This window comes from Carassius carassius, chromosome 20, assembly GCF_963082965.1.
Source record: "Carassius carassius chromosome 20, fCarCar2.1, whole genome shotgun sequence".
NCBI classification, from domain to species: Eukaryota; Metazoa; Chordata; class Actinopteri; order Cypriniformes; family Cyprinidae; genus Carassius; species Carassius carassius.
The window spans coordinates 31901460-31927776 of record NC_081774.1 but is presented as its reverse complement, the minus strand read 5'-3'; the positions used below and the strand labels follow the sequence as shown (position 1 = coordinate 31927776).

Below are 26317 nucleotides of genomic sequence, written 5' to 3'. Positions count from 1 at the left end.
GTGTTGAACTTTCTTCTCTTGTGTGCTATTCTTCATGTAATCCAGAATGACTTGTTTTAGCAGACGTTAACTTACATTTCTCTCAGCCCGAGTCTCTTTATTTCACTTCTGTTGTGAAAGGGCTTTAACATTTGCCAGAAAAATAGAAGTGTTATTTTTAAAAACAAACAAGCAAACCCAGGCCAGATTGGACAAAGTTAAGCAAAAGTAGCGTAACCCATTACTTTATATATATATATATAAAAACAATAGTTTTCATACACTTGTCTAAGCCTTAAGTGCAGAAGCCATAACAATAGGATAAAGTGAAAATTTGTGATGTCACATAAATCATAATACTATTCAGAAATGGCCCAAAAGGTAATTGTTAAAAATAAACACTTGTCACAGATTCACAAATATGAGAAATACAAGAATTAAAGATGCAATTAGATGAAAATGTCTTGTAAAGAGCTGTAAATTAAAGTCAAAATCTGCCAAGGGCTTAATAAAGAAAGAACTTTTTAAAAAAGTGATTATTTACAACAGTATTTTGCATGGGTTTAAATCATAATAATAATGATAATAATTAATAATAATAAAGAGACAATAAGAGACAATAAAAACAACTCCTACTCCTTCCCTGGTAAGTAAAAAAATTATATATTGTTTCACCTTGAGCTTCAAAAATTAACACATTTGCATGAGCTGCATCTCAAAATATGTTCTGCCTTGAATATGCAGTGCTTATTTTCTTAAGGCCATGGTGTAAATGTTTTATTACTAATCAGAATACAGTCACTTCTGAACTGCCGTCAACCAAGCTTTTGCACACAGAAAAGTGCAGTTATATCATGTAGCTGGAGGTCGTTAAAGCTAGTGTAAATGTGTGTTGAGTCCTGCCCTCTAGTGCACACAGACACAGACACCGGCTGCACTGGAACTGTGTGAACGGCTCTCTGGTAGGACCTGCTTTCATTTCACATGCTTGAGTATAAATATACAGAACATTACTTTTATGAAACAAAAACAATGAATACTTAAAGATACATTTCAAAGATCCCTGTCTATTCGAGCAGTAGTCTAAGGTGTGACTCATTTAAACACCAATCAAAATACAATGTTCATCAGTTTATAAATATAAAAACCTGAACAGAGACTTCTAAATATAAATTTAAGTTTGTCTCATATCTTGTTTACAAGACCGACTGAACAAAGGAAAAGAAAGGTAAGACTTTATTTTTATTATATTCTTCTATATTCTACAATGTTCCTTTTATTCACGTTTATATGGAAAACACTGTTAAAATATAAAACAAAATCTCTAAAACTACGTTTCATTTTCATATTATTTTCACAAAACAATTATGTTCTAAAGTGCATATAAAGCAATGATACTCAACATTCAAATCATAAAGTAAAAAAAAAAACTAGATTTATATATATATTAGCTTTAACATGATTGTTTTTCTGCTTTCCCTCAGAATAACATCTTTCATCCCTTTTCAATTCTGCAGAACATGTAAAACCTAAAAACAAACAAAACCTGTGAAACAATATTCACTCAATCTCTCAATTCAGATATATTTCAGTCATTATATAGTTGCATTCAAAAATCAGCATATTAAAGAGGAAGCTTGCAAATCATAATGTTACAACAATGGAGCTAAAGTTTATTTATAATAGTCAAAAGCTATGTTAACACTTCACTTAAAGCCTCTCAGTAAAATGCATTTATAAAGGTATCCATTGTGTGCATAGCAATTCATTTTATCTTTGCATAAATCATTAAAACAAAAATTTAAATGCATTACAATATGTGAAGGTTTGTTTGTTATTTGTTTAATGCATTAAAGCTGAAACAATGGATAGATGAGTATTATACAGTATTATAACTGTAGTTACATGAGATCATGCATTTAAAGCTCATTAGAAGTTAGTTTTTTTATAATGCATTAAATATAAAGACTTTAGGTAAAATGTTACTTCAGGTTATGATTAAGATTGCTTTATTAGTCAAGTATGTTTTTTGCTTTACTGCTTATATATTTATATATATATATATATATATATATATACACACACACACACACCTTCCATTAGTGTCAAATATGTTTTTTAATCATATCATATAATACTCTAAGGGCTTATATAGTGTGATTTAGATTTTGTATTTTGATGTGAACTGCCCATTTTGATTTCTACTTGATTTCAGAATCAGTGAATGAAATAGAAAACAGGAACTTTATGAAGCAGGATGAAATTCTTCACTTCAAATTCCTGAGTAGGATCGATGGTTAAACATAGCTGTAATTCAAGAAATGTCATCGATGTTAATGGGGAAGTTTCAGTGAAAGCAGTGTGTCTGTGTGTAATATAATGTCCAGTAATCCTCATGGTTCCACAGCAGGCTTGGTCCCTGAAACAGAAAATAAAACATCATCAACTGGACATAGAAAGCACATTTCCCCAGTTCATGTGATATATTATCAGCGGACTTACATTAGCTCTCAGGTGGAGGCAGACAAGAGTTTCTGCGCGAGCGGCATCTATTTTTCTGTGAAGAAAACCAAGATATCCTTAGAAGTTCAAAGAAATCTGATAATTGACAGATTTTGGCAGTCTTCTGTCTGTACCTTCTGATGCAGACGGTAGTGAACGGCTGGATCCGACAGCCAGGGGTGCTTCAGCGCTTCAGTGGCTCCTATCCTCCAGCTACACACACACACACACACACAAAGATAAAGCATCGGCCACAAACACAAGCTTTTGAGTTCTAGTCCTGCAAGAGTGATGCATGCACTCCTGCCACTGCACTATGAGACAGTAATACTCAAACGGTCGAATGTGAATGATGCAACTAAAGGCAAATAACCATATCATCAACATCATCATCATCATGCAGAGTAACGATCTCGACTGTCTCTTTAATATCTTTATTTATCTCTTGAGCACCTTTTATCCACCACAAGGAGTTTGGAAATGAAATCCTTGGCTTCTTCTGAGACTTCTGAGAATTCATCCTCCTCGAAGTTCCACTGACAGGCCAAAATGTTGTTCAGGGTCTCACTGTCCTCGTCCCCGAGGAAGGGCGACAGACCGCTGAGCCTGGAAAATACAGGACATACACAGACACTTTGGTGCTGGATTTACTTTGAATAAATTAATACTGTACATTTTGCAAATAATTACAAAGAAATGGCAAGTAGCTCACCGAGTTAATAAATAAAATGACATATTTAGCATATATTATATAAATAAAAATATAGCAATGTAAAAAAAAAAAACTACTAAAAATGACAAAAACACAAAACTAAATTATGAAAACCTACACTAAATTTAACATGAAAACTGAATATGTTAAAATAAATGTATAAAAACTAATATCAAAATAAAAGTCAAAATATTACTAAATTTAATAACAGTTTATGAACAGTCAAAAAAACATGTAGGATTTACTCTGAAGCAGTTTTCACTCAAATTTCACAAATCATTACATAGAGATGGCAAGTTAGACACAGAAGAAAAAATAAATAAACTGAAAAAAAAATAGAAATGTATAAAAATAAAATAATAAAATGACAAGCACACATCAAAATTTTATTATTAAAAACTTCAAATTATTCCTTAATAAAACAGCATATAAACAGATAACTAAAATTGGTGTAGGATTTACTTTGAAACAATCTGCACTCAGACACTGCAAGTATATTTCACAATTAACTCCAAAGAAATGGCAAGAAACACTGAGTAAAATCAAAAACCTAAAACAGAAAAAAATATATAATAATAATAATAATAATAATAAAAGTAAAGAACAAAATTACTAAAACAGAAAATATGTAAACAAAATAATAATAAAACAATATTTATAGGATATAGGATTAATAATAATATAGGATTTTCTTTAAAGCATTTTTCACTTGGAAATTGCTTGTTAATTTTAGAAATATTTATCAAGAAAAATGCTGCATTAAACAATGCATTAAATGCAAAATTTTGAAGAAGAACATCTGAAATAGTATTTTCTTGTAAAATGCACTCCAATGAACGATAAAAACATAAAATAAATAAAATATAGTTTTGTTAAATGCTAATTTTAGTTCAGCTTCTGTGTAACAGCGCGTGTGACTCACAGCATGTACGTGATGACGCCCAGACTCCACATGTCCGTGTTGAACGACACAAAATCATAGTTGACCACCTCAGGAGAGAGAAACTCTGGCGTCCCGAAATTCACACGCAACTTCTCTCTGGGCTGATACCTGAAGAGAACCAACGGCTCTTAACTCAGACGCTTTCTCATTTCTGAACAAAGACATCAGTGCAGTGAGTGCACTTACTTCCTGGCCAGTCCGAAGTCGATGATCTTGACTTTATTTGTGAGTCTGCTGACACACAGAATGTTCTCTGGCTGCAGGCCACAAGAAACAGCAAGGGTTATGAAGGTTACTCTGGTTGTTTGCTTTAAAACTAGAGGAATGTCGGCTGTTTTTCTCTTCTGAGGGCCAATGACAGATCATATTTTTTCGATGTAAGTGTTTTTATTGGTGCATTACACTGGATCTCTGCTTGTACCTTTAGGTCCAGATGGAGGATGTACATTTTGTGCATGTAGCGCAAGCCTTCACAGATCTGCCTGATGAACATCACCGTGTCAAGCTCCGTCAGCTTATAGTTCTCATCGATGATTCTGTCGAAGAGTTCCCCTCCATCAACACTGTTCAGAGAGATCAGCACAGAATCCGTTTAATTTACTTTACAATCCTTCCTTGTGGTTACAAGTTACTCATTATCAGAAGTATTAGTTAGGCAAACTGAGACTTTTAGCACTTGCATATCATTGCTCTCTTTTTAATTTCGATTGCTTCCATTGTCATCATTCGTAAGTTGCTTTGACTAAATGTAAATGTGAGTATTAAATGACTCAATTTTTATTATCACAATGGTAAGATCAAAGAAAAAGTAGCATCACTACTTTTGCAACAATATAGGACTATATATACAGTATATGAAAGAATAAATTACATAATAATATTATGATTTTACAATAATCATAACATTACAAAAAAGTAAATGATGATTGGATAAAAACAGTTACACATTAAAAATGCTAAATTATGAAGAATATATAAAACTATGCATTTGAATTCACTTTTAACAGACTTTAATTTGGAATTACTGCATGCTTTATTCTATTTAATGAGCACTAGCCAATAAGAATGAACCAGTTAAAATGCACATACTATTCAAGTACAAGGATGATGTCATTCCTGGACTCGTAGGCGGCGTAGAGCTGGATCAGGTTAGCGTGGTCGAGCTGGTTCATAACCTGAATCTCATTCTTCACCACCTCCTGTCAGATAAAGCAGATTCAAATATGATTTTACAACTGAGCACTGTGTGTAAACCACTGAGTCTGTAGAATACAATTTATCCAACGACAACTTTGTGGAGGATTTACTTTGAAACAATGTTGAGTCAGAAAGCGCCAGTAAATTTTATGAATAATTACAAAGAAACGTCAAGTAACATATTGCATTAAAATCAAAAACTGAAATAAATAAAATAGAAATACCAAACATACCTTTTCTTTTTGACTCCTAGCTTTGATTATCTTTGCAGCCAAAGTAAGTCCAGAGGAATTTTCAATGCATTTATGCACCTGACCGTATCGACCGCTGAAAGGAGTTAAAATTAGTTTTCAGTTAAGACACCTAGATAAATTATTACACTTTATTTTGATAGTCCATTTTAGACATTATACTAACTATTAGTAACTACATATCAACTAGCAGTTATTAGTTAAGTGTTAGCTTAATATCTTCTAGTGCTAACACTATAATGTTATAGTCCCTAAAACATATTGTTGACTATAAGTATATTTGCACATACATGTCAACATATTCCACTAACCCAAACCATAACATTCTACTAATACAACTAATGTAGTTGCTTATAGTTACTAATATTTAGTAGAATGTCTAAAGTAGACTGTCAAAATAAAGTGTAACCAAGTGGAAAGTAAACACTAGTTCTGAGAAAAGATCCTGCAGCATTTGTGTGCAGATATAGACACTCTGATATTTTCGATGACATTCACAGATGTCTAAGTGTGGCTTAAGTGTCCAAATACTTTTCTGGAGCCACTGTATATGCAAAACGACATTTTAAGAGACTTAGAGGTGCAGACCAGGAAGGACTTCTGGGACTCTGTTGTAACGCAGCGGGGGTGTCATATTTTTCAGATACTATTGCATTAACAACAAGAAGAACATTCCCTTTGAAGAGATGGATTAACACCTAGTGATTAGTTTCCAGCTGGTGCAGAGGTACAGTTTCACATACCCTGAAATCTCAATGTAAAAATAACTGGCTTGACTCTGAAGTTATGAATCGAGTAAGGGGAGACCGACTGTAAGGTTACGCAAGTAGCCTTTGAGGGGATTAGCAGAATTTACACCATCTCTAAAACATTCTGTTCTCAGCAATCGGTTCCAAACAGCAAAAAAAAATACTTCCACGGACCCTCCAAGAACCTCCTGTCGGTTGATAGTGTAGAAGTTGTTAATCTGGTTGGGTTTGGCAGACACCACGCGGTGGTTGAAGGGTGCTGCTGGAGGTGGGGTGCAATCTGCAGGACAGGAGAAGATGGAGAACAAATATGAAGGTTAAATAGTTGACGTGCCTGCTGACCAGACACATATGTTGTGTTTTATAAACTCTTGGGATGCAGAACGGGCTGCTAAACTAGTTTTCAAGACACCCTTGGTCAACCAGTACTACTAACCAATTAATTGGCTGCTCATTTGCCCATTTTTAGATTAATGACATAGTCGGTTAATGATTGATTAGTTAAAAGACTTGAAGTTTCTCAAATATTAGACATTTGTTTTGAATAAAAAAAATAATAAATTCTCATTATGCATGAATTTCAACATTATCAAAAAAAAAACATTATCAAATATGCATTATAAATGTGAACTTGTTCATGAATATGGTTGAGAATATGTCCACAGAGTATATTTTCCAAAATATGAAAAATAGTCATAAAGAAGGAGTAGTAGTCCAAAAATTTTACTCACATCTGTTAACGGTGCTGTTTGAAGTTAGTATTTCCAGTAGAAATATCACTATGATGATCTTAGATAATCATAAGCATTATATAACTTTACTTTTATATGTCAACTCAACATTAGCGATGCACGATATCGGATATGCCAATATTTGTCAACTCATTTTTGCAGATAGACAATGCCGATATATTTCCTTTTGTTAGGAAAGTCTCTCCTGTGCAGAGATTATAAACTTTTAAAAAAAAAAAACTTAGAATTAATTAAACAATTAAGCTCTTTTAGAATGAGAGTACATTGAACGCTTTGAAAATAACTATAAATTAACTATAAATCAATCGCTGCATTTTTTATTGTTATTATTATTTTTTTATTTTTTTATTTTTTTTGACAGATGCAGCGGTAACCTTAACATTTTATTTGAAGATTTAAAATTTGTAGATAGTCTAAACCAAAACTTATCTTGGTTAATCTTTTAAACCTCCTTGTATTTAAGTTTTCATAATGTGAAAGGCATATCAGCATAATTTTTCATATCGTGCCGGTATTTACATTTTAAATAATTATCGGCCCATTCTGATAACCTTCTGATAATATCATGCATCCCTACTCAATATATTGTAGATAATTGTAGGAGCAAACTGGTAAATTAGTGAAATGGTGGATTATGAGATTGCAAGATATATATTCCACTATTTGGTAACATTTCATTTTGATAGTTCACTATAAACATTACACTAACTAAAAGTAACTTTTCAACTACATGTCAACTAGCAGTCTTTAGCGTATTAGTAGACTGTCCACTTTATATATGCTAACAATTAATTTTGATGATCCTCAAAACACTGTTCTGACTATAGGTAACTGCACATACATATCAACTAATTTTACTAACCCTAACCTAAAAGTCTACTAATACTCTAATGTTAGCTGGCATGTAGTTGCAAATTAATGAGAATCAGCTGACATGTAGTTGCAAAGTTACTTAAAGTTAGTAGAATATCTATAGAGGACTTACCAATGAAGAAATGATCACTGTGATCTTCATCTTTATTCTCATAGCTCTCCTTCTTCAGTTTGCTGAAATCCAGCTGGAATTCAACACCATCAGCTTTGAAAACCCCACACAGATCTTCAGGTTCCTGTGGCTTCTCCTCACTCTTGTCTTCTCCCTCCTCAACCCTGCTCTTCTTGTGGTCCTCCAAACCCAGATCTTCTTCGGTCACATGTCTTTTGCTGCTGGTTGTCACCTCATCTGTCTGCTCCGACTCAGTGCTGAAATAACACAAAAAGAACAGAGGCTGAAGACAGGAAAACCGAAGCTCAAATCTTATTTGCAAGAGCATCAGTAAGGTGGGGTGATGGGTTTTGGCTCACAGTTAGTCTTTAATTCACCTCCAAGGTGTTCAATAACGTTTCAAATCTAGGCTTTGTGTAAGCCAGTCAAGTTCTTCCACACTGGACAGTGGACACACAGTAAACCATTTCTATATGGTCATTCGCTCTGTGCACATAATCATGCCAGAATGATGAAAGCACAGCATTCTCTAGAATGCAATAAAATTGAGGGTTGTCAATGAAATTACCGAACTTGCACAACCCATCAATTACAAGACAGGGTTCACATACTTTTGGTCATTTTGTATATGACATGGAAACCCAATCAGATTCACAACTCACCTTTGCACTGAGTTTTCAGTTGGTGTAGCAGGCTCCATATCAGTAATATCAGTTTCTGAAGGACCACTGGTAATTGTCTGGTCCTCCATACCCTCTACTTCCTGATCTTTGAGTATGCCTGTGGTCTCTAATGGCATCTCCTTACTCTCTTCTTCCACTAATTTAGGTGTTTCAGCTTGGACCTCCTCTCTCTTTGGCTCTGCATCTTTCAGCTCATCTTCTTTCAGATCCAGAGTGACCTCATTTTCTTCTTTCAAACTCTTCTCTTGCTCAGGTTCAAGAGGCTTAGCTTCCTCAAGGATAAGGTCCTGCTGAATTGGAGTAACCAAGCCATCCTCTGATTTCTGCACACCTTTCTCCAGATGCTGGGATGCTTCGGAGCGTTCTGCATTCTCTTGATTTAGTTTCTGAACCTCTTCAAGCAACAGTGCCTGCTTCTTCAAAGAGACTGCATCTACCACAAAATAAACATAGTAAAGCAAAAGACTAGATGCAAATGAAAAGTATATCAATGTATTATGCATACAAATACTGAATAATTGTGTCTGGTGTGATTTAAATGATTTTTGCATCGAATATATGTTATTAGGTAATCAGCCATCTCATTTTAATAAGCTTTTTTTCTGGATGGTATTAAATGTAAGTGTCATGTTTTCAAGTTTTCTACTGCATTTTACCAGCTGAATCAGGTGGTTTCTTCTTCTTCTGTGCTTTGAGGCCTTTGAGGCTCAGACGAAACTTCCCTTCTTTAACTTTGTGATCTCGTAGCTTAGGAGCAAAAAGAAAATAACTGTAATATTTAAAGCAATTGTTTGCAATTCTTCCAGGGTTGCCAACAATCACAATTCTTGTAAAATGCACAGCCGCATGGTTCATAAACCTATCAACTTAGCACAGGAAGCAAGGAAATGATGTTTATCCAAGATGTTTAAGATCATAAGAAATTTTTGGGCCCTCATACAAGAGGATCTTTAGAACTTTTACTCCAGGCAGTTTTCTGTTTTGGACACAATATGAGTGGGATGGGTTGTTAGGAAGCACTGTTAGTCTGGAAATAGTTGTAAAAGTGTTAAAGCATAAAAGTGCTTCTCTGCCATATGAAATACAAATAAGGCAAATAATGCATAAATGACATAGTTTCCCTTATGTGGCTCTCCCAAAACATAATTACAAACTTCATCTATTTCCTGTTCCCAAGTCACTGTTCTCCTTTCTAATAATTTAAATCACGGTGATGCCACAAGGAAGAAACTAAGAACAATTTGGTCACCAAAGTCAATCTAACTTCAGTGGCTGGTTTAATGGCCAAGTTAGTTTCAACCTTTTGAAGACCCTCAAAAATCTTTCATTTCTACTTAAGTCAATTTCAATGTAATGAATGGAATTGGAACATTGCTTCTTTCATTCAGTCATCTTCACAAATTGCCAGTTTGACCTGGTTGCACATACTATGATGATCTTCCATCGGGAGACTTAACTCACCTTTATAGTGACAGGCTCATTGTTATCTGAGGCCTCGCACTTGCTGTTCAGTTTGATCTTACACTCCTTGGACCTGAGGGCTGAAGCCGCTTTACTTTTCCGAGAAGCTGGCCCTTTGAACATAATATCCATGATTTTGGTAGTTTTCACAGTTTCTCCAATAAAGCTGACCACCTGTTGAATGCTCATCACCAGTCTTTCCATTCCCTCCAGCTTTTGGGTTTGCTGCTCCGAACGTTGATTTACTGCCAACATGATGCTGTTCATTTCTTGGCACATCTCCTTCATCTCATTGGCTGGTCCTGTACGGATAACTGGAGGAAAATGGATCTCCTCTTTTTCCACCTTCAGAGTTTCAACTTCTTTCTCAATTCCATCAATGTCCATAGACATGCCGTTGAGTCGGCTGAGCACTTTTTCCTGGATACTTATGAGCCTGTCCATTTTGCTGCTCAAGGAATCAATCCTGACCTGGAGCAGGTCAATTCCTGTGCTAGAGTTAGCAGAACTCATGGTCTTAACTAAAACCAACTAGACTTGTGGACAAACTAACAGAGATTCACCTGTAGAGGATGTAGCTGGATCAAAAAGATAATCCAACAATAAGCCAATCGGAAAACTCATACGAAAACAGAAGCCGGACAAAAACAAAACATTTTAAATCCCTCAATAACAAGTTGATCCATCCATCTATTCATCTCAAATGAACACTCTATGAACCTCTACCAAGTGGAGGTCAGACTAAGAATGGAATGAGCCGGTCTCAGTAAATGTAACTGGTATGGGGGGTTTTACGTCAGCAGGTCCCGGGGAGGGGCTAAGTTTGGCTCAGGAATTGCTGTGTGATATCTGAGAAGCTTTGAGTGCTAAAGCCATGTCAGATGCCTCCCTACCAGGTGTCAAAGGGGCCCCGGAGACACCCGGTTTCCAGAGAGTGCTGCTCAGCAAATGAATGGAAAGATATTTGAGCACCGACTTCTCTTTCACTTTGAGAGGTTCGATCCAACATGTCATGTTTTAAAAAATTTCACGATTATGGAAATTGCCAGGAATTCCAAGTGCTCAAATTCAGAAGGGATAAAGCCAGGGATTGGGGAAACCAAGAGTATATGGAGAGATCGATTAAAAATAGTGGGGAAAATTGATGAAAAATATAGAGGGTGATGACATGGTGTTGGAACAAAAATATGAGATGGGAGGAAAAATGCTTTTGCTTTTTAAGTATTGCGTTCCCCGAAGAAATTAATCTTGCAAAAGTACAGCTTTTCCCTACAAAACATTGCTTTCTCTTGCAAATCATTTGCGTTTTCTCGCAAAATTACTGCGTTGCCCCTAAATAATGTTGCACTCTCACAAAACATTTACATTCTCTCTGAAAACATTTAAGCTCTCCTGCAAGTGTTGAATTCCACAGAGAAACTTTGCATTCTCTCGCACACGTATTCCGTTCAACCAAGAAATGTTCTGTTCTCTCACCAAGCATTTGTGTTCTCTTGCAAAATATTTTTTTTTCCCAAGAAACATTGCATTCATTTCACGAAACATTTATGGTCTCTCAAGATATTCCACAATTTCTCTCACAAAAGTATTGCATTCCTCTAAAAAATACTGCATTCATCCAAGAAATGCTGTGTTCTGTCACAAAATATTTATGTTCACTCACAAAGCATTTGCGTTGTTTAGTACAACTTTTGCTCACAAACATTTGCATTCCCTCAAAAAGTTTCCCAATTCGCTCACAAAAGTATTGCATTCCTCAGATAAACTTTGCGTTCTCTCGCAAAACATTTGCATTCTCTTGCACAAGTATTGCATTCCCCAAGAAACTTTAAGTTTGCTTACAAAAGAATTGAAATAAGAAATTAAAAATTTAATGTGAATACAATTTCCCTCTCACCACATATTATTTCCGTTATTTCATTTTTTATGTATTTATTTATGTTTTTACCCTCACAATGTCCTTTTTAGGGGTTCCAAACAAAACAACCTAATCTGAGGCTTTTATATATAGATAAGATTATGTTTCTTCTGATTTACAAACAGCGTGACAGATGATGGCACTCTACTACAGGAAAACAGGAGCTTGTGGAAAACTTTTACATTTACATTTATTCATTTAGCAGACACTTTTATCCAAAGCTACTTACAGATGATGACAGTGAAAGCAATCTAAAACAACAAAAAGAGCAATGATATATAAGTGCTATAACAAGTCTCAGTTAGGTTAACACCGTACACATAGCATGGTATTTTAAATAATATATTATAAAGAAAACAGATAGAATAAAAAAGAATAGAGCAAGCTAGTGTTAGAGGTCTTTACACATACACACAAACACATACAATTGCATAGTTAATGAAAATAAAATAGAATATAAAAAGATTAGAAAGGTAGTTAGATTTTTTTAAAGAATAGAATTAGAATAGTGAGTGTTAAAGTTAGAGGGTCAAATAAAGATTGAAGAGATGTGTTTTAAGCCGATTATTGAAGATGGCTAAGGACTCAGCTGTCCGGATTGAGTTGGGGAGGTCATTCCATCAGGAGGAAACATTTAATTTAAAAGTCCGTAAAAGTGACTTTGTGCTTCTTTGGGATGGCACAATCAAGCGACGTTCACTTGCAGAACGCAAGCTTCTAGAGGGCACATAAGTCTGAAGTAACAAATTAAGGTAAATGGGTGCAGAGCCAGTGGTAGTTTTGTAGGCAAACATCAATGCCTTGAATTTTATACGAGCAGCTATTGGAAGCCAGTGCAAATTGATAAACAGAGGTGTGACATGTATTCTTTTTGGCTCATTAAAAATTAATCTTGCTGCCGCGTTCTGAATTAATTGTAAAGGTTTGATAGAATTGGCTGGAAGACCTGCCAAGAAAGCATTGCAATAGTCCAGCCTGGACAGAACAAGAGCTTGAACAAGGAGTTGTGCAGCATGTTCCGAAAGAAAGGGCTTGATCTTCTTGATGTTGAATAAAGCAAATCTGCAGGATCGGACAGTTTTAGCAATGTGGTCTGAGAAAGTCAGCTGATCATCAATCATAACTCCAAGGCTTCTAGCTATTTTTGAAGGAGTTATGGTTAATATGAACTGCATGGTGAAATTGTGATGAAACGATGGGTTTGCTGGAACCACAAGCAGTTCTGTCTTGGCAAGGTTGAGTTGAAGGTGAAGGTCCATCATCCAGGAAGAAATGTCTGTTAGACAAGCTGAGATGCGAATAGCTACCGTCGGATCATCAGGATGGAATGAGAGGTAGAGTTGAGTGTCATCAGCATGGCAGTGGTATGAAAAGCCATGTTTCTGAATGACAGAACCTAATGATGCCATGTAGACAGAGAAGAGAAGTGGTCCAAGAACGGAGCCCTGAGGCACCCCAGTAGTTAGATGTTGTGACTTGGACACCTCACCTCTCCAAGATACTTTGAGGGACCTATCTGATAGGTAAGACTCAAACCATTGAAGTGTGGTTCCTGAGATGCCTTTTGCCAGTAGGGTTGATAGGAGGATCTGGTGGTTAACCGTGTCAAAAGCAGTTGACAGATCAAGCAGGATAAGTACTGAAGATTTGGATTCTGCTCTTGCCAGTTTTAGCGCTTCAACAACTGAAAGCAAGGCAGTCTCAGTTGAATGTCCACTTCTGAAGCCAGGTTGGTTGCTGTCAAGGAGGTTGTTGTGTGTGAGAAATGTAGAGCCTTGGTTGAACACAGCTCGTTCAAGTGTTTTTGTAATGAAAGGTAGAAGGGAAACTGGTCTGTAGTTCTCTAAAAGAGATGGATTGAGGTTAGATTTTTTAAGTAGTGGAGTTATACGTGCCTGTCTAAATGATGAGGGAAAAACACCAGTGTGGAGGGATGTGTTGATGATGTGAGTGCAGGTCGACTGCAGGAGAAATGGCTTGAAGGAGATGAGATGGAATAGGATCAAGCGGGCAAGTTGTAGGGTGATTAGAAAGGATGAGTTTTGAGACTTCTGCCACAGAGAGTGAAGAGAAGGATGTAAATGAGTGTATGTTTGCTGGTGATATGAGCTTGACTGATTGTGGTGTGGAAAATTGTGCACTAATGTGTTTAATTTTATTAATGAAAAACGTTGCAAAGTCGTCAGCTATTAGAGATGAAACAGGAGGGGGAGGAGGAGGACAAAGAAGTGAGGAAAATGTTTTAAAAAGCAAGTGAGAGTTAGACGAATTGTTAATTTTGTTATGGTAGTATGTCATTTTAGCAGAGGAGACATTAGCAGAGAAAGAAGATAGGAGTGACTGATACATATTAAGGTCAGTAGTATTTCTGGATTTGCGCCACACCCTTTCAGCAGCTCTAAGCTTAGAACGGTGTTCGCGTAGAACATCAGATAACCAAGGGGCAGAAGGGGTGTTACGGGCTGGCCTGGAAGATAAGGGGTCATTTTTTTTGACCCTCTCACAACTGAAACTAGAGCCAGTGTCAGTGTTCTGACTGATTCACCCTCTCCACACATCTAAAACAGCTTACTCATCCACAGATAAGACAGTTACAGATCACTTCTAACTTAGGAGTATGAAATATGAAGCCCCCCTTCACCCTCCCCACCTTTTCCCTATAAGACAGGTCACTCGACCCAGTTCAGATCACCATAAATAAATGATTTTTGAGTTCAGTCATAATGTTGTCCTTGAAAGATATCAAATATCCTTATAAATTACATATTTCTCAGATTTAATTCACATGCTGTAAACCCAGATGTCTTCTCCCAGAATAGCATTAGAAACAGGGATGCTACTCCAACACCACAGCCATCGTCTCTTAGTCACATGCATCATTTGACTTACAGATGGTGAAAATGATATATATACTGTATATTAAGACAAATTTATAGCCTAAAGAATAAGGCATACACAAATACGCTGAAATAAATAGATTTTTACACTGTATTTACTTGAAATTCAGTAAATATTGCACAAAAAAAAGGAGTGCATTGGCCATTAACAAGTCTGTTGGCAAGTCTCAAGAGAAGGAAACTTCTGTTGTTTATTTTAACAATATTCAGGCATCAGACATCTGACACTGATGGTGCTGTGAAAAGTGTGACATTTACATAAGGGTGTGCATCACCTGTCCTGGGACACCAGCAGATGACAGAGTAGAAATGCAGACAGAGGTCATTCTATGTTGTCTTAGACTAAATAGATACTGTGTGACAAGACAGCACAAATGTGTTCAGGGTCACATTCCATGGACACCTGCTTTATAAAATTTGTACATTAATGCATCATTGAACAGAAACCTGGAAAAAAAAATACTATCACTTAATTAAAATCCAGAAAAAATGTTTGGGTAAAATAATTGTCATACTATAGTGCAGTAAAGTTTTCCTTTAAATCTTTCAAATAAATTTCCCCAAATTAAGGCAAATAGTAGGAGCTTTAATCATTGACAGTCCTTTTCAGCCAAATATGCTTAATGTTCTTAAAAATTAAGTCAAATTTCATTTGATCAAATTATATTATATAAACTTTTAGGTTTTCAATAAACTGTATTAATTAAAATGAATTCTCATTAATTAAAATTAAAATTCTAAAAGTTACATCATATATTCCTGATTTATAAATGATTGTACTGATGTGACACAGTGTGTGTCCTCTACATACACCTCTGTTTCAGTGTGAGTTTGACTGACAGCAAAGTATTTGATATGTCAGCCCATCAGCATATCCAAGAAAAACACATCAGTTCTCTTAGCCAGAGTATAAATTTGGACAGTCGGAGTCGGAGTAACACAAGACACAAGAGGAGGCCCATGCCATTTCAATACAACAAAACCGTGCCACTGTGGAGTAAACAGGAGCAAGCAGAAGAGCTCATTTGAGTTTATATTACTAGCAGTTTACAATGAAACCTGATAGATGGAGGTAATACAACCACACTGAGTATTAGGCCAAGTTTTACTGTGCTGTGCTACGGTGAGCAAGTGACGAACACGTGGAAAAGAAGCTTCAGAGCTGCCCAAGCTGACATACACCGCATTCAGACCATTCATGAGCTGATGTCAAAGCTAAATAACATATGTTGTGCTGTAATGAATACTCAACTAGAGATTGAGGCATAATGTGTCATCTCTTGGACAAGGTGGGACAAATGTTTTGAAGTCCCCAATCAGGTCCAAGGACGAATTGTTCTTTTAGCGAGATGAAAAGTTGAAAATTAGTAAATAGACACACAAGAGAGTAATCGTCACAGGATAATGGAAGCACAAAAAAATCCAACTGAAACTTGGGTTCAAGTATCTGTTTATGTTCCTGATGTCAGCTAGCAAAGTCATTGATAAATATATTTTAAGCATCCTCAGGGTCCATCCAAGATCAGGATGAGTTTGTTTCTTCATCATATTTGTAGAAATGAAGCATTGCATCAGTGTCTCATCAATGGATGTTCTGCAGTGAATGGGTGCTGTCAGAATGAGAGTCCAAACAGCTGATAAAAACATCACAATAATCCACAACACTCCAGTCCATCAGTGAACATCTGGAGAAGACAAAAGATGAAACACATCCATCAAGACGTTTTTAACTCAAATACATAGAGTCCATAATAAGACTTCCCAGTGAAAAGGTGTTCTGGTCTGAATCCGGCGTGAAATCTGCACAGATCAAACACTGTTTATGCAAAACAGATCTAAACAAATATGTGGCTGGATTTTGATGTGATAGACACATCAAAATCCAACAGAAGATGGACTATTTCACTGGAGGAAGATTTATTGGACTATGGAGTCATAATTTAGTTAAAAACTGTTTCATCTTTTGTCTTCTCCAGATGTTAATTATTGTGATGTTTTTATTAGCTGTTTGGACGCTCACTCTGACGGCACCCATTCACTGCAGAGCATCCGTTTGTGATGCAATGACACATTTCTCCAAATCTGATGAAGAAACAAACTCATCTGCATCTTGGATGGCCCGAAAGTGAGCACATTTTCAAGACAATTTTCATTTTTTGTTGAACTAATCCTTTTTATTGTACTGACTATACACACATTTAAAGTTCTGTTGAACAAAATGTACACAATAAAACCCCATTTATGGTATATGTTCAATAAGAGCATCCAAAGTATTCCAAGACTGGTGTATCTTTTTATGTGACAACAATGTGCTTATTGCATCAGAGCGAGTTAATGTACTGTATGCACACAGAGAGAGGATGAGCAGCTATTATCTTGTTTATAAGATCTGATTTATGAATTACAGAGAGTGCCAAAGTGAGCCATAGATGGAAACATACTGTATAAACACAGAGTGTGAGCGGGACACCCATTCGGCAGGGGACTCTTGATCACCCCATCCATCCATCCATCCAGAACACGGTGTCCCAGGACATTTGACGGTGGTTTGCGACCCCTGGCCTGCAGTACCAGTATCATTTTGCCTGTGCTCAAGCCAACTTTCCAGTGACGGAACCGAGACACGACACAAGAGCCGTGTAACGCTGGTGTAATGCTCTGACGCTCATATGGATACAGTAGACATACAACCTTTCTGAATAATTACTGTAATATCTAAAGAAAAAATAAGAATTGACTTTTCTATGTCATCACATTCTTTTTAAATAGCTTGAGCTAAAGTAAATTTTCACAGTCTTTACACATGTGTCCTTTTCTGATTTGGAGTGGACTCTACAGCAGAAAACCCAACATTTGGATGAAAAACCAAAAGATTTGATAAACAGCTAAAATAAGGATCACAAACCGCTTGCACATATATATATATATATATATATATATATATATATATAATTCTGTGAACGTATATATATTGGGTGATGGATGGTGCATCTGTTTGTGAGGATCAGGCTATTTCAAATCCAGCCTCATGACAAACTTATGGGCTGCTCATTTCATTCATCTGAGGTGCAGACAAGAAACATACCGACTGTGTGGCGGCACTGAATCACCTGACACTTTAATAATAGATTCAAAGAGTACAAAGTTCAGCCTAACTTTGGTGAATAAATAATACAAATGCATTGGCAAATCAAGCTAAATAGAACCAAAAAATGTACGATCATAAAGAAGACAATCAAACCTTAATATTGCAACAAAGTGCAACAAACCTTTAGATGAAGGTGCTAATAAATGGACTCGGATCTCGAGGATCATTGGATTGTGCATGACTCCAGTTCACAGTCATGTGAAATGAAAGACTATTCAAACCTAAGCGCAGGGCATTTGTCAACATGTTGTAAAGTCTTAAAGCTGCATGACTCACAGCATCACGTCACTGCTGATCAGCTCTCAATCTATCTGTCAAACAGGTGAATGAGTTTGTGACTACTATGCATCAGGTTTGAAGAAAGTGACATGCAGTGTTACATCACTTTAGTGTGCTCTGCCAAATGCTTACATTGTTTCCATAAGCATAACTGCACTCAGTGTGTATTAAATATAGTACTGCATCAGTTAGAATGTTAGAAGTATGCTTATTTTGTATGCTAACTTTGGTTAATAAACAAATGTAGTAAAAGAGTTTTACAATTTGCTAATCAAGTCAGCGCATGTTAAATAAAAAGTAATATTTGACTTGCATGCATTAAATATGTCTTCTCTCTCAATCATCATTGCATCACACAGAACAGGGATAGTGTGGTGCACAATGTTTACAATGCAGGGTTATGAACTTCTTGAAAGAAATATATCCATTTTCAAACTTGAGCAATCATTTGGTTCGTAACACTACAGCTGCCAGTTTGTATTCAATAGACTCTAATAATGATACACTAAAGCAGCCGATGGTACAATGTTTGAACAGCTTCCTTTATACAACCACAAATTGAAGGGTTAAATAAACAGCCAATCTAGTTGTTGTTCTTACCACTTTCCATCTTTTATCAGTGGTAAAAACAACATTTACCTGTTCACTGGCTGAAGTGGAAGATCTGGATTTTCTCCTGTATGAGAGTAAGCCCCAGATTCTGTGCCAGAGATACGTTGCCATAAGACACACGCTGCCAACTATCCAAATGTATCTGCCCTTGAAGAAACAATCCATTGTCATTCACTACTTCTTATTTCTTCTCTCGGACTGTTATGGGAAACTCGGTGCACAGAACGCAGCTTTCACAGTGTGAGGGACTCCCTTTAAAAAACGCCCTCTTTTTGTGACCACTGAAGGACCACAGGGATGAACCCATCTGTCTCCAGCAAAACGGGAGTGACAGGTGCAGATATAAAGCTGTTTGAATGGGCTGCCCTCTTTTCACTCTCACTCATCATCCTTGTGATCTCTAAACAACTGTTATGCAATGAACTCATGCACGACAAGGCAGCAGGTTCCCTCTGCTTCAGATGCCAACGCCGCTGTTAAAGGGCCGATATGTAAGAATTTTTATGTATTAATCGCTTTCAATTTATGAACAGCTTGTCACAAAACATAAAAAAAACAGACCTTCCTCGACTTCCTATAGGTTGCCTATGAACAGAGCTGGGTAGTAACCGATTACATGTAATCTGGATTGCTTAATCAGATTTCTGAAATTAAATATTTGTAATCAGATTAGATTACATTTTAAAATATTCATAATCAGACCACCACAGTTTTTATTTTTATTTTTTTATTGCAAATTATTCCAATTGTCATATCTATATCTTCACACTGAGGACAACTGTTACAAAAGTTGAAAATGTGTACTGATGCTCAAGAAGGCCACATAATGCATTAATAAACAGGGGACATTTGGATGTGATTAGTCATGATTAATCATTGCATAGCACTAGTTTTTATTAAACTCAAAAAAACCCACAGCATTTTTTTTTTTACAAACCTCAGTTTACGAAACCTTGGTGTAGTTTGTGTGGCACTGCTGAGGTGTTATGGAAGCCCAGGTTTCTTTGGCAGTGGCCTTCAGCTCATCTGCATTTTTTGGTTTCTTGTTTCTCATTTTCCTCTTGACAATAGCTCATAGATTCTCTGTGGGGTTCAGGACTGGTGAGTTTGCTGGCCAGTCAAGCACACCAAATTTAACCAACTTTTGGTGCTTTTGGCAGTGTGGGTAGGTGCCAAATCCAGATGGAAATTGAAATCAGCATCTTCAAAAAGCTGGTCAGCAGAAGGAAGCATGAAGTGATCCAAAATTTCTTGGTAAACGGGTGCAGTGACTTTGGTTTTCAAAAAACACAATGGACCAACACCAACAGATGACATTGCACCCCAAATTATCACAGACTGTTGAAACTTAACACTGGACTTCAAGCAACTTGGTCTATGAGCTTCTCCACCCTTCCTCCAGACTCTAGGACCTTGGTTTCCAAATGAAATACAAAACTTGCTCTCATCTGAAAAGAGGACTTTGGACCACTGGGCAACAGTCCAGTTCTTCTTCTTCTTAGCTTAGATAAGACGCCTCTGACGTTGTCTGTGGTTCAGTAAATCTCTTGACACGTCTGTGTGTGGTGGCTCTTGATGCCTTGACCCCAGCATCAGTCCATTCCTTGGGAAGTTCTCTCAAATTCTTGAATCTATTTTGCTTGACAATCCTCATAAGGCTGCGGATCTCCTGGTTGGTTGTGCATCTTTTTCTTCCACACTTTTTCCTTCCACTCAACCTTCTGTTAACATGCTTGGATACAGCACTCTGTGAACAGACAGCTTTTGACAATGAATGTTTGTGGCTTAATCTCCTTGTGAAGGGTGTCAATGATTGTCTTTTGGACAACTGTCAGATCAGCAGTCTTCCCCGTGATTGTGTAGCCTAGTGAACCAAACTGAGAGACCATGTTGAAGGCTCAGGAAACCTTTTCAGGTGTTTTGTGTTGACTAGCTGATTGGCATGTCACCATGCACTAATTTGTTGAGATGGTGGGTTCCCTTTCAAGGGATCTTCGAACTAAGTCCTCTAGGGGTCGCTATGGGGAACACCTCGTCGTGACCCGTGTCTGAAGCATACATTGAAAAAACACCAATGAGTTGCCCGGCCATTAGGAAAACAGTGTGTCAATAATGCAAAATGACAGTTAAAGGCAACTTATCATTGAATTCAGTGATGTCATCTCTGTTCAGTTTAAATAGTGTCTGTGCATTTATTTGCAATCAAGTCAATGTTAGATGGGAAAGAGAACTTTAAATAGATGGGTCTTTAATCTAGATTTAAACTGCAAGTGTGTGTCTGCATCCCGAAAAATGTTAGGTAGGTTATTCCAGAGTTTAGGCGCCAAATAGGAAAAGGATCTGCCACCCGCAGTTGATTTTGATATTCTAGGTACTATCAAATTGTTTTGAGAACGTAGCAGACGTAGAGGATTATGATGTAAAAGGAGCTCATTCAAATACTGAGGTGCTAAACCATTCATGGCATTATAAGTAATAAGCAATATTTTAAAATCTATAAGATGTTTGATAGGGAGCCAGTGCAGTGTTGACAGGACCGGGTTAATATGGTCATACTTCCTGGTTCTAGTAAGAACTCTTGCTGCAGCATTTTGGACTAGCTGTAGTTCGTTTACTATGCGTGCAGAAAAACCACCCAATAAAGCATTACAATAATCTAACCTTGAGGTCATAAATGCATGGATTACCATTTCTGCATTTGTCATTGAGAGCATAGGCCATAATTTAGATATATTTTTGAGATGGAAAAATGCAGTTTTACAAATGCTAGAAACGTGGCTTTCTAAGGAAAGATTGCAATCAAATAGCACACCTAGGTTTCTAAATGATGACGGCGAATTGACAGAGCAGCCATCAAGTCTTAGACAGTGTTCTAGGTTATTACATGCAGAGTTTATAGGTCCTATAATTAACACCTCTTTTTTCAGAATTTAGCAATAAGAAATTACTCGTCATCCAGTATTTAATATATCGACTATGCATTCCATTAGTTTTTCAAATTGGTGTGTTTCACCGGGCTGCGAAGAAATATAGAGCTGAGTATCATCAGCATAACAGTGAAAGCTAACACCATGTTTCCTGATGATATCTCCCAAGGGTAACATATAAAGCGTGAAGAGTAGCGGCCCTAGTACTGAGCCTTGAGCTACTCCATACTGCACTTGTGATTGATATGATACCTCTTTATTCACTGCTACGAACTGATGGCGGTCATATAAGTACGATTTAAACCATGCAAATGCACTTCCATTAATGCCAACAAAGTGTTCAAATCTATGCAAAATAATGTTGTGGTCAATTGTGTCAAACGCAGAACTAAGATCCAATAGAAGTAATAGAGAGATACAACCACGATCAGATGATAAGAGCAGGTCATTTGTAACTCTAAGGAGAGCAGTCTCAGTACTATGATACGGTCTAAATCCTGACTGGAAATCCTCACATATACCATTTTTCTCTAAGAAGGAATATAATTGTGAGGATACCACCTTTTCTAGTATCTTCGACAGAAAAGGGAGATTCGAGATTGGTCTATAATTAACTAGTTCTTTGGGGTCAAGTTGTGTTTTTTGATGAGGCTTAATAACAGCCAGTTTGAAGGTTTTGGGGACATATCCTAATGACAATGAGGAATTAATAATAGTCAGAAGAGGATCTATGACTTCTGGAAGTATCTCTTTTAGGAGCTTAGATGGTATAGGGTCTAAAATACATGTTGTTGGTTTAGATGATTTAACAAGTTTATACAATTCTTTCTCTCCTATAGTAGAGAATGAGTGGAACTGTTCCTCAGGGGGACTATAGTGCACTGTCTGATGCGATACTGTAGCTGACGGCTGAATGGTTACAATTTTATCTATAATAGTATCGATTTTAGAAGTTAAGTAGTTCATAAAGTCATTACTGCTGTGATGTTGTTAAATGTCGATACCTGTTGAGGCTTTATTTTTCGTTAATTTAGCCACTGTATTGAATAAATACCTGGGGTTATGTTTGTTTTCTTCTAAAAGAGAAGAAAAGTAATCGGATCTAACAGTTTTTAATGCATTTGTGTAGGATAGGTTACTTTCCCGCCAAGCAATACGAAATACCTCTAGTTTTGTTTTCCTCCAGCTGCGTTCCATTTTTCGGGCTGCTCTCTTTAGGGTGTGAGTATGCTCATTATACTGTGGTGTTGTACTGGTTTCCTTAACCTTCCTTAAGCGTAAAGGAGCAACTGTATTTAAAATGCTAGAAAAGAGAGAGTCCATAGTTTCTGTTAAATCATCAAGTTGTTCTGAGGTTTTGGGTATGCTAAGGAATTCGGATAATTCAGGAAGATAACTTAAAAAGCAGTCCTTTGTGGTGGAAGTGATGGTTTATTCCATACTTGTAACAAAAAGTAGAATTTACAATCGTGGCTAAATGAAGTTTGCACAAAAGTAAATAATGATATGAGATATCATCATTTGGCTGCATAATTTCAACACTATCAACATCAATTCCATGTGACAGTATTAAATCTAGAGTATGATTTCGACAATGCGTAGGTCCTGAAATATGTGTTCAGAATGTCTATAAATGCTGATCCCAATGCATCTTTTTAATTATCAACATGGATATTAAAATCACCAACTATTTAAACTTTATCTGCAGCCAGAACTAACTCGGATGTAAAATCAGCAAACTCTTTAATAAAGTCTGTATGGTGCCCTGGTGGCCTGTATACAGTAGCCAGTACAAACATAACAGGGGATTTATCATTTAACATTTGTTTCTCTGGATAATGTTATATGAAGCACTATTACTTCAAACGAGTTATACTTGAAGCCTGCCTTCTGAAAACGTCCTGAAAACGTTGTTATAAATTGAAGCAACACCTCCCCCTTTGCCTTTTAGACGTGGCTCATGCTTATAACAGTAATCTTGGGGGGTGGACTCATTTAAAATAATGGAATCATCAGGTTTAACCAGGTTTCTGTCAAACAGAGCACATCTAGATCTAGACATCCACGTTCATTTTCAGCGTTTACTTGCACATCTTCTCAGTTAACAACGGCTCTGTGTATAAACAGCTGCTCTATGTGAAATTACGCACCTGATGGAATTTATCGCTGATTAGAGAATCGGCTTTACTGACGAGATGCGCATTAACGATTGGCCGATCGTGATCGGAGCACCCCTAGTTTTGACCCATGACTTCGCTGCCTCACTGTCACCCAGTTGCCCTGCTGCAGGGGCTCTGTTGCCGGAACCGAACAATGTACAGAAATCCCTGAGCTAGACGAATCCAAAGCTGTATCTAGAGCCCTAACATTCTTACTGTCCTCAATTAAAGTTTGGATGTGTGTCTCTAATTCTGAAATCTTCTCTGTCAGCCTAACTATTTCCCTGCATTCATCACATGTGAATCCATCATCTGCAACAGAGATAGATAAACTGTACATGTGGCAAGAGGTGCAAATAACAATAGCAGGAGAAGCCATTACTCACCGTGCTTGATGAAATATTCTTACCACAGTTGTTTGATGAACTTGTGAAAAACTGGAGCGAGAGAGAGGAGAAAAGAAAACAGTGATAGGTTCGAATGAAAACGCTAATGACAAGCTAGCGAGTGTTAACGCAATGCAAGTGTACTGCACTCACGGATATAAAATAAAAATGAAAGATCAAAATTAATCTGATAAGATTGATCAATAATATCAGAAATATGGTGTGAATTAAGTTATATTTTATCACTTTAAAAAAACAGAGAGTGATAGTAAGATAAAGATTCTAGAGAAAAAAAAACAGCTACACGGAGCTACGATCAGCTACAGCAAGGCCAGCAGGCCAACAGGAAGCAGAGAAAACACTGTCCAACAGCGACACCCACAGTCAGGGAGATGCAATCACAAGTGTGATTGCATCATAAAATAATTGCTGTTAATAATGTTCATCGTCTGGTTGACTACGTCTTGTATAATTTTTTCTGAAAAATCCTGTCATATTCACACAAACTGACAGTCACCACTTATAAGCTACTAAATATTGTAGAAATGTAATTTTCTGTAAAGTTGCTTTGTAATGTTTTTATCGTAAAAAGCACTATACAAATAAACTTTACATTAATTGAATTGAATTCTTCTCGATGCTCAGGTTTTGCCTTCTGAACTTTTCTGTATTTCTGTTGAGACGGTGATCGAGAAGTTCAGGGAGACGCGCGCTCCACTGCTTTCAGATCCTTCGTTCCACGAAGGTCCAGGTCTGAGCCCGAACAACATAGGGGTCCTGGCCTGTCTCTATCTGAGGATCAAAGAGGGGCACAGAAGGCTAGTGTCGCGACTCACGCTCCTCCCCCACCTGCCGGCAGGGGTAAGAGGAATCGTGGGTCACGAGGAGGTAAGCAGAACCTAAGGGATGTGATCCAGACGAGGCAGCGTTCTCGTCCGATTCAGAGCGATACCTAGGTATCTACTCGTTCCCTTTGGGGATTTTTAACTTCTGCTTTTATCCTCTCCTTCCTAATTACCCTGTAACAACCAGCTCTCCACCTGATCGAGGTTAGGTGGAAACCTCTTGCATAACAGTCTCCTATGCAGGACCTATAATGTTTTTGGCTGGTTCTATGTTCATAGCAACCACTTTACTGATGGTCCAGACTAAAAGGAGGTGCCCCTTGAGCGGGGCTGCAGCGCAGGAGGGTGGGTGAGTATGTAACCCTTTCTGTATATACTTATGTGTATTAAATTGCTAGTGGTTATGTGTCTACTAATAAACTCTGTGAGTTTCCTTTGCAGTGCTCAGTTACAGTATTTACTAAACACTCGTCAGCACCAGCCATCCGGCTTCATGTTCCGGTATTAGGCGGCTGAGATCACAGGTTTCTGAGGGAGCCTCCTTGATCATCAGGCCTGGCACAGCACTGCAGGGAATTCCATGGATGTCCAGCCAGGTCACCCTGAGGGGTCTCCTGGCCACTTAGTTGTCCTGTCGCATCCAGCGGGAAGTGGAGGGGGCAGTTACAGAAGTCTTCTTGTATACGCTGCCTCAGGTGATGCTCCCCTCACCAGAGGTTTATAAGATTTGAGCGTGCCTCTCCCGTGTGGTTCAGCACCTCTGCGATGCTTAGGAACCTTTAGGTACACACGCTAATCTCTGTGTACATTCTGAAAACGACATGGTGGTTGGTGTGCACGTGAACATTTTGCGCACTTTCTAAAATCACGTAAGTGGTAAGTGTCCATGCAAGACTCTGCGCACTTTCTGAAATCCTGTATGGTAAGGATTA

At 37.3% G+C, this 26317-nt stretch overlaps 1 protein-coding gene across 3 annotated transcripts; it reads right to left on the bottom strand.

Moving 5' to 3' along the window:
- Positions 1-1322: 1322 nt before the first annotated feature.
- mylk4a (myosin light chain kinase family, member 4a) lies at positions 1323-19270 on the bottom strand. 3 transcript variants are annotated; one of them, XM_059502563.1, is made up of 15 exons: positions 19096-19270; positions 9410-9500; positions 8733-9186; positions 8071-8327; positions 6508-6613; positions 5567-5660; positions 5226-5335; positions 4558-4699; positions 4323-4393; positions 4116-4244; positions 2935-3087; positions 2616-2694; positions 2482-2536; positions 2063-2398; positions 1323-2016 (listed from the first exon to the last, which is right to left on the bottom strand). In XM_059502563.1, the coding sequence occupies exons 1-13, from the start codon at positions 19237-19239 to the stop codon at positions 2483-2485; spliced, it is 1884 nt and encodes a 627-aa protein (XP_059358546.1). In that variant the 5' UTR covers positions 19240-19270; the 3' UTR covers positions 1323-2016; positions 2063-2398; position 2482. The 3 variants fall into 3 exon arrangements, with proteins under 3 accessions (XP_059358546.1, XP_059358544.1, XP_059358545.1); XM_059502561.1 differs by lacking the exon at positions 19096-19270 and adding an exon at positions 10215-10974; XM_059502562.1 differs by lacking the exon at positions 19096-19270 and adding an exon at positions 10215-10974 and having other exon boundaries at positions 1323-2019; positions 2065-2398.
- Positions 19271-26317: the final 7047 nt, after the last annotated feature.

Excerpts from the sequence above, each read along its gene's own strand:
- mylk4a (XM_059502561.1), bottom strand. The coding sequence starts at position 10,727 with ATGAGTTCTGCTAACTCTAGCACAGGAATTGACCTGCTCCAGGTCAGG. Across the intron at positions 4,700-5,225 it reads ATCATCCTTGTACTTGAATA|TGTTGATGGAGGGGAACTCT; the intron begins GTATGTGCATTT and ends CTCTCTGAACAG. Across the intron at positions 4,245-4,322 it reads GACTTCGGACTGGCCAGGAA|GTATCAGCCCAGAGAGAAGT; the intron begins GTAAGTGCACTC and ends GGTTCTCTTCAG.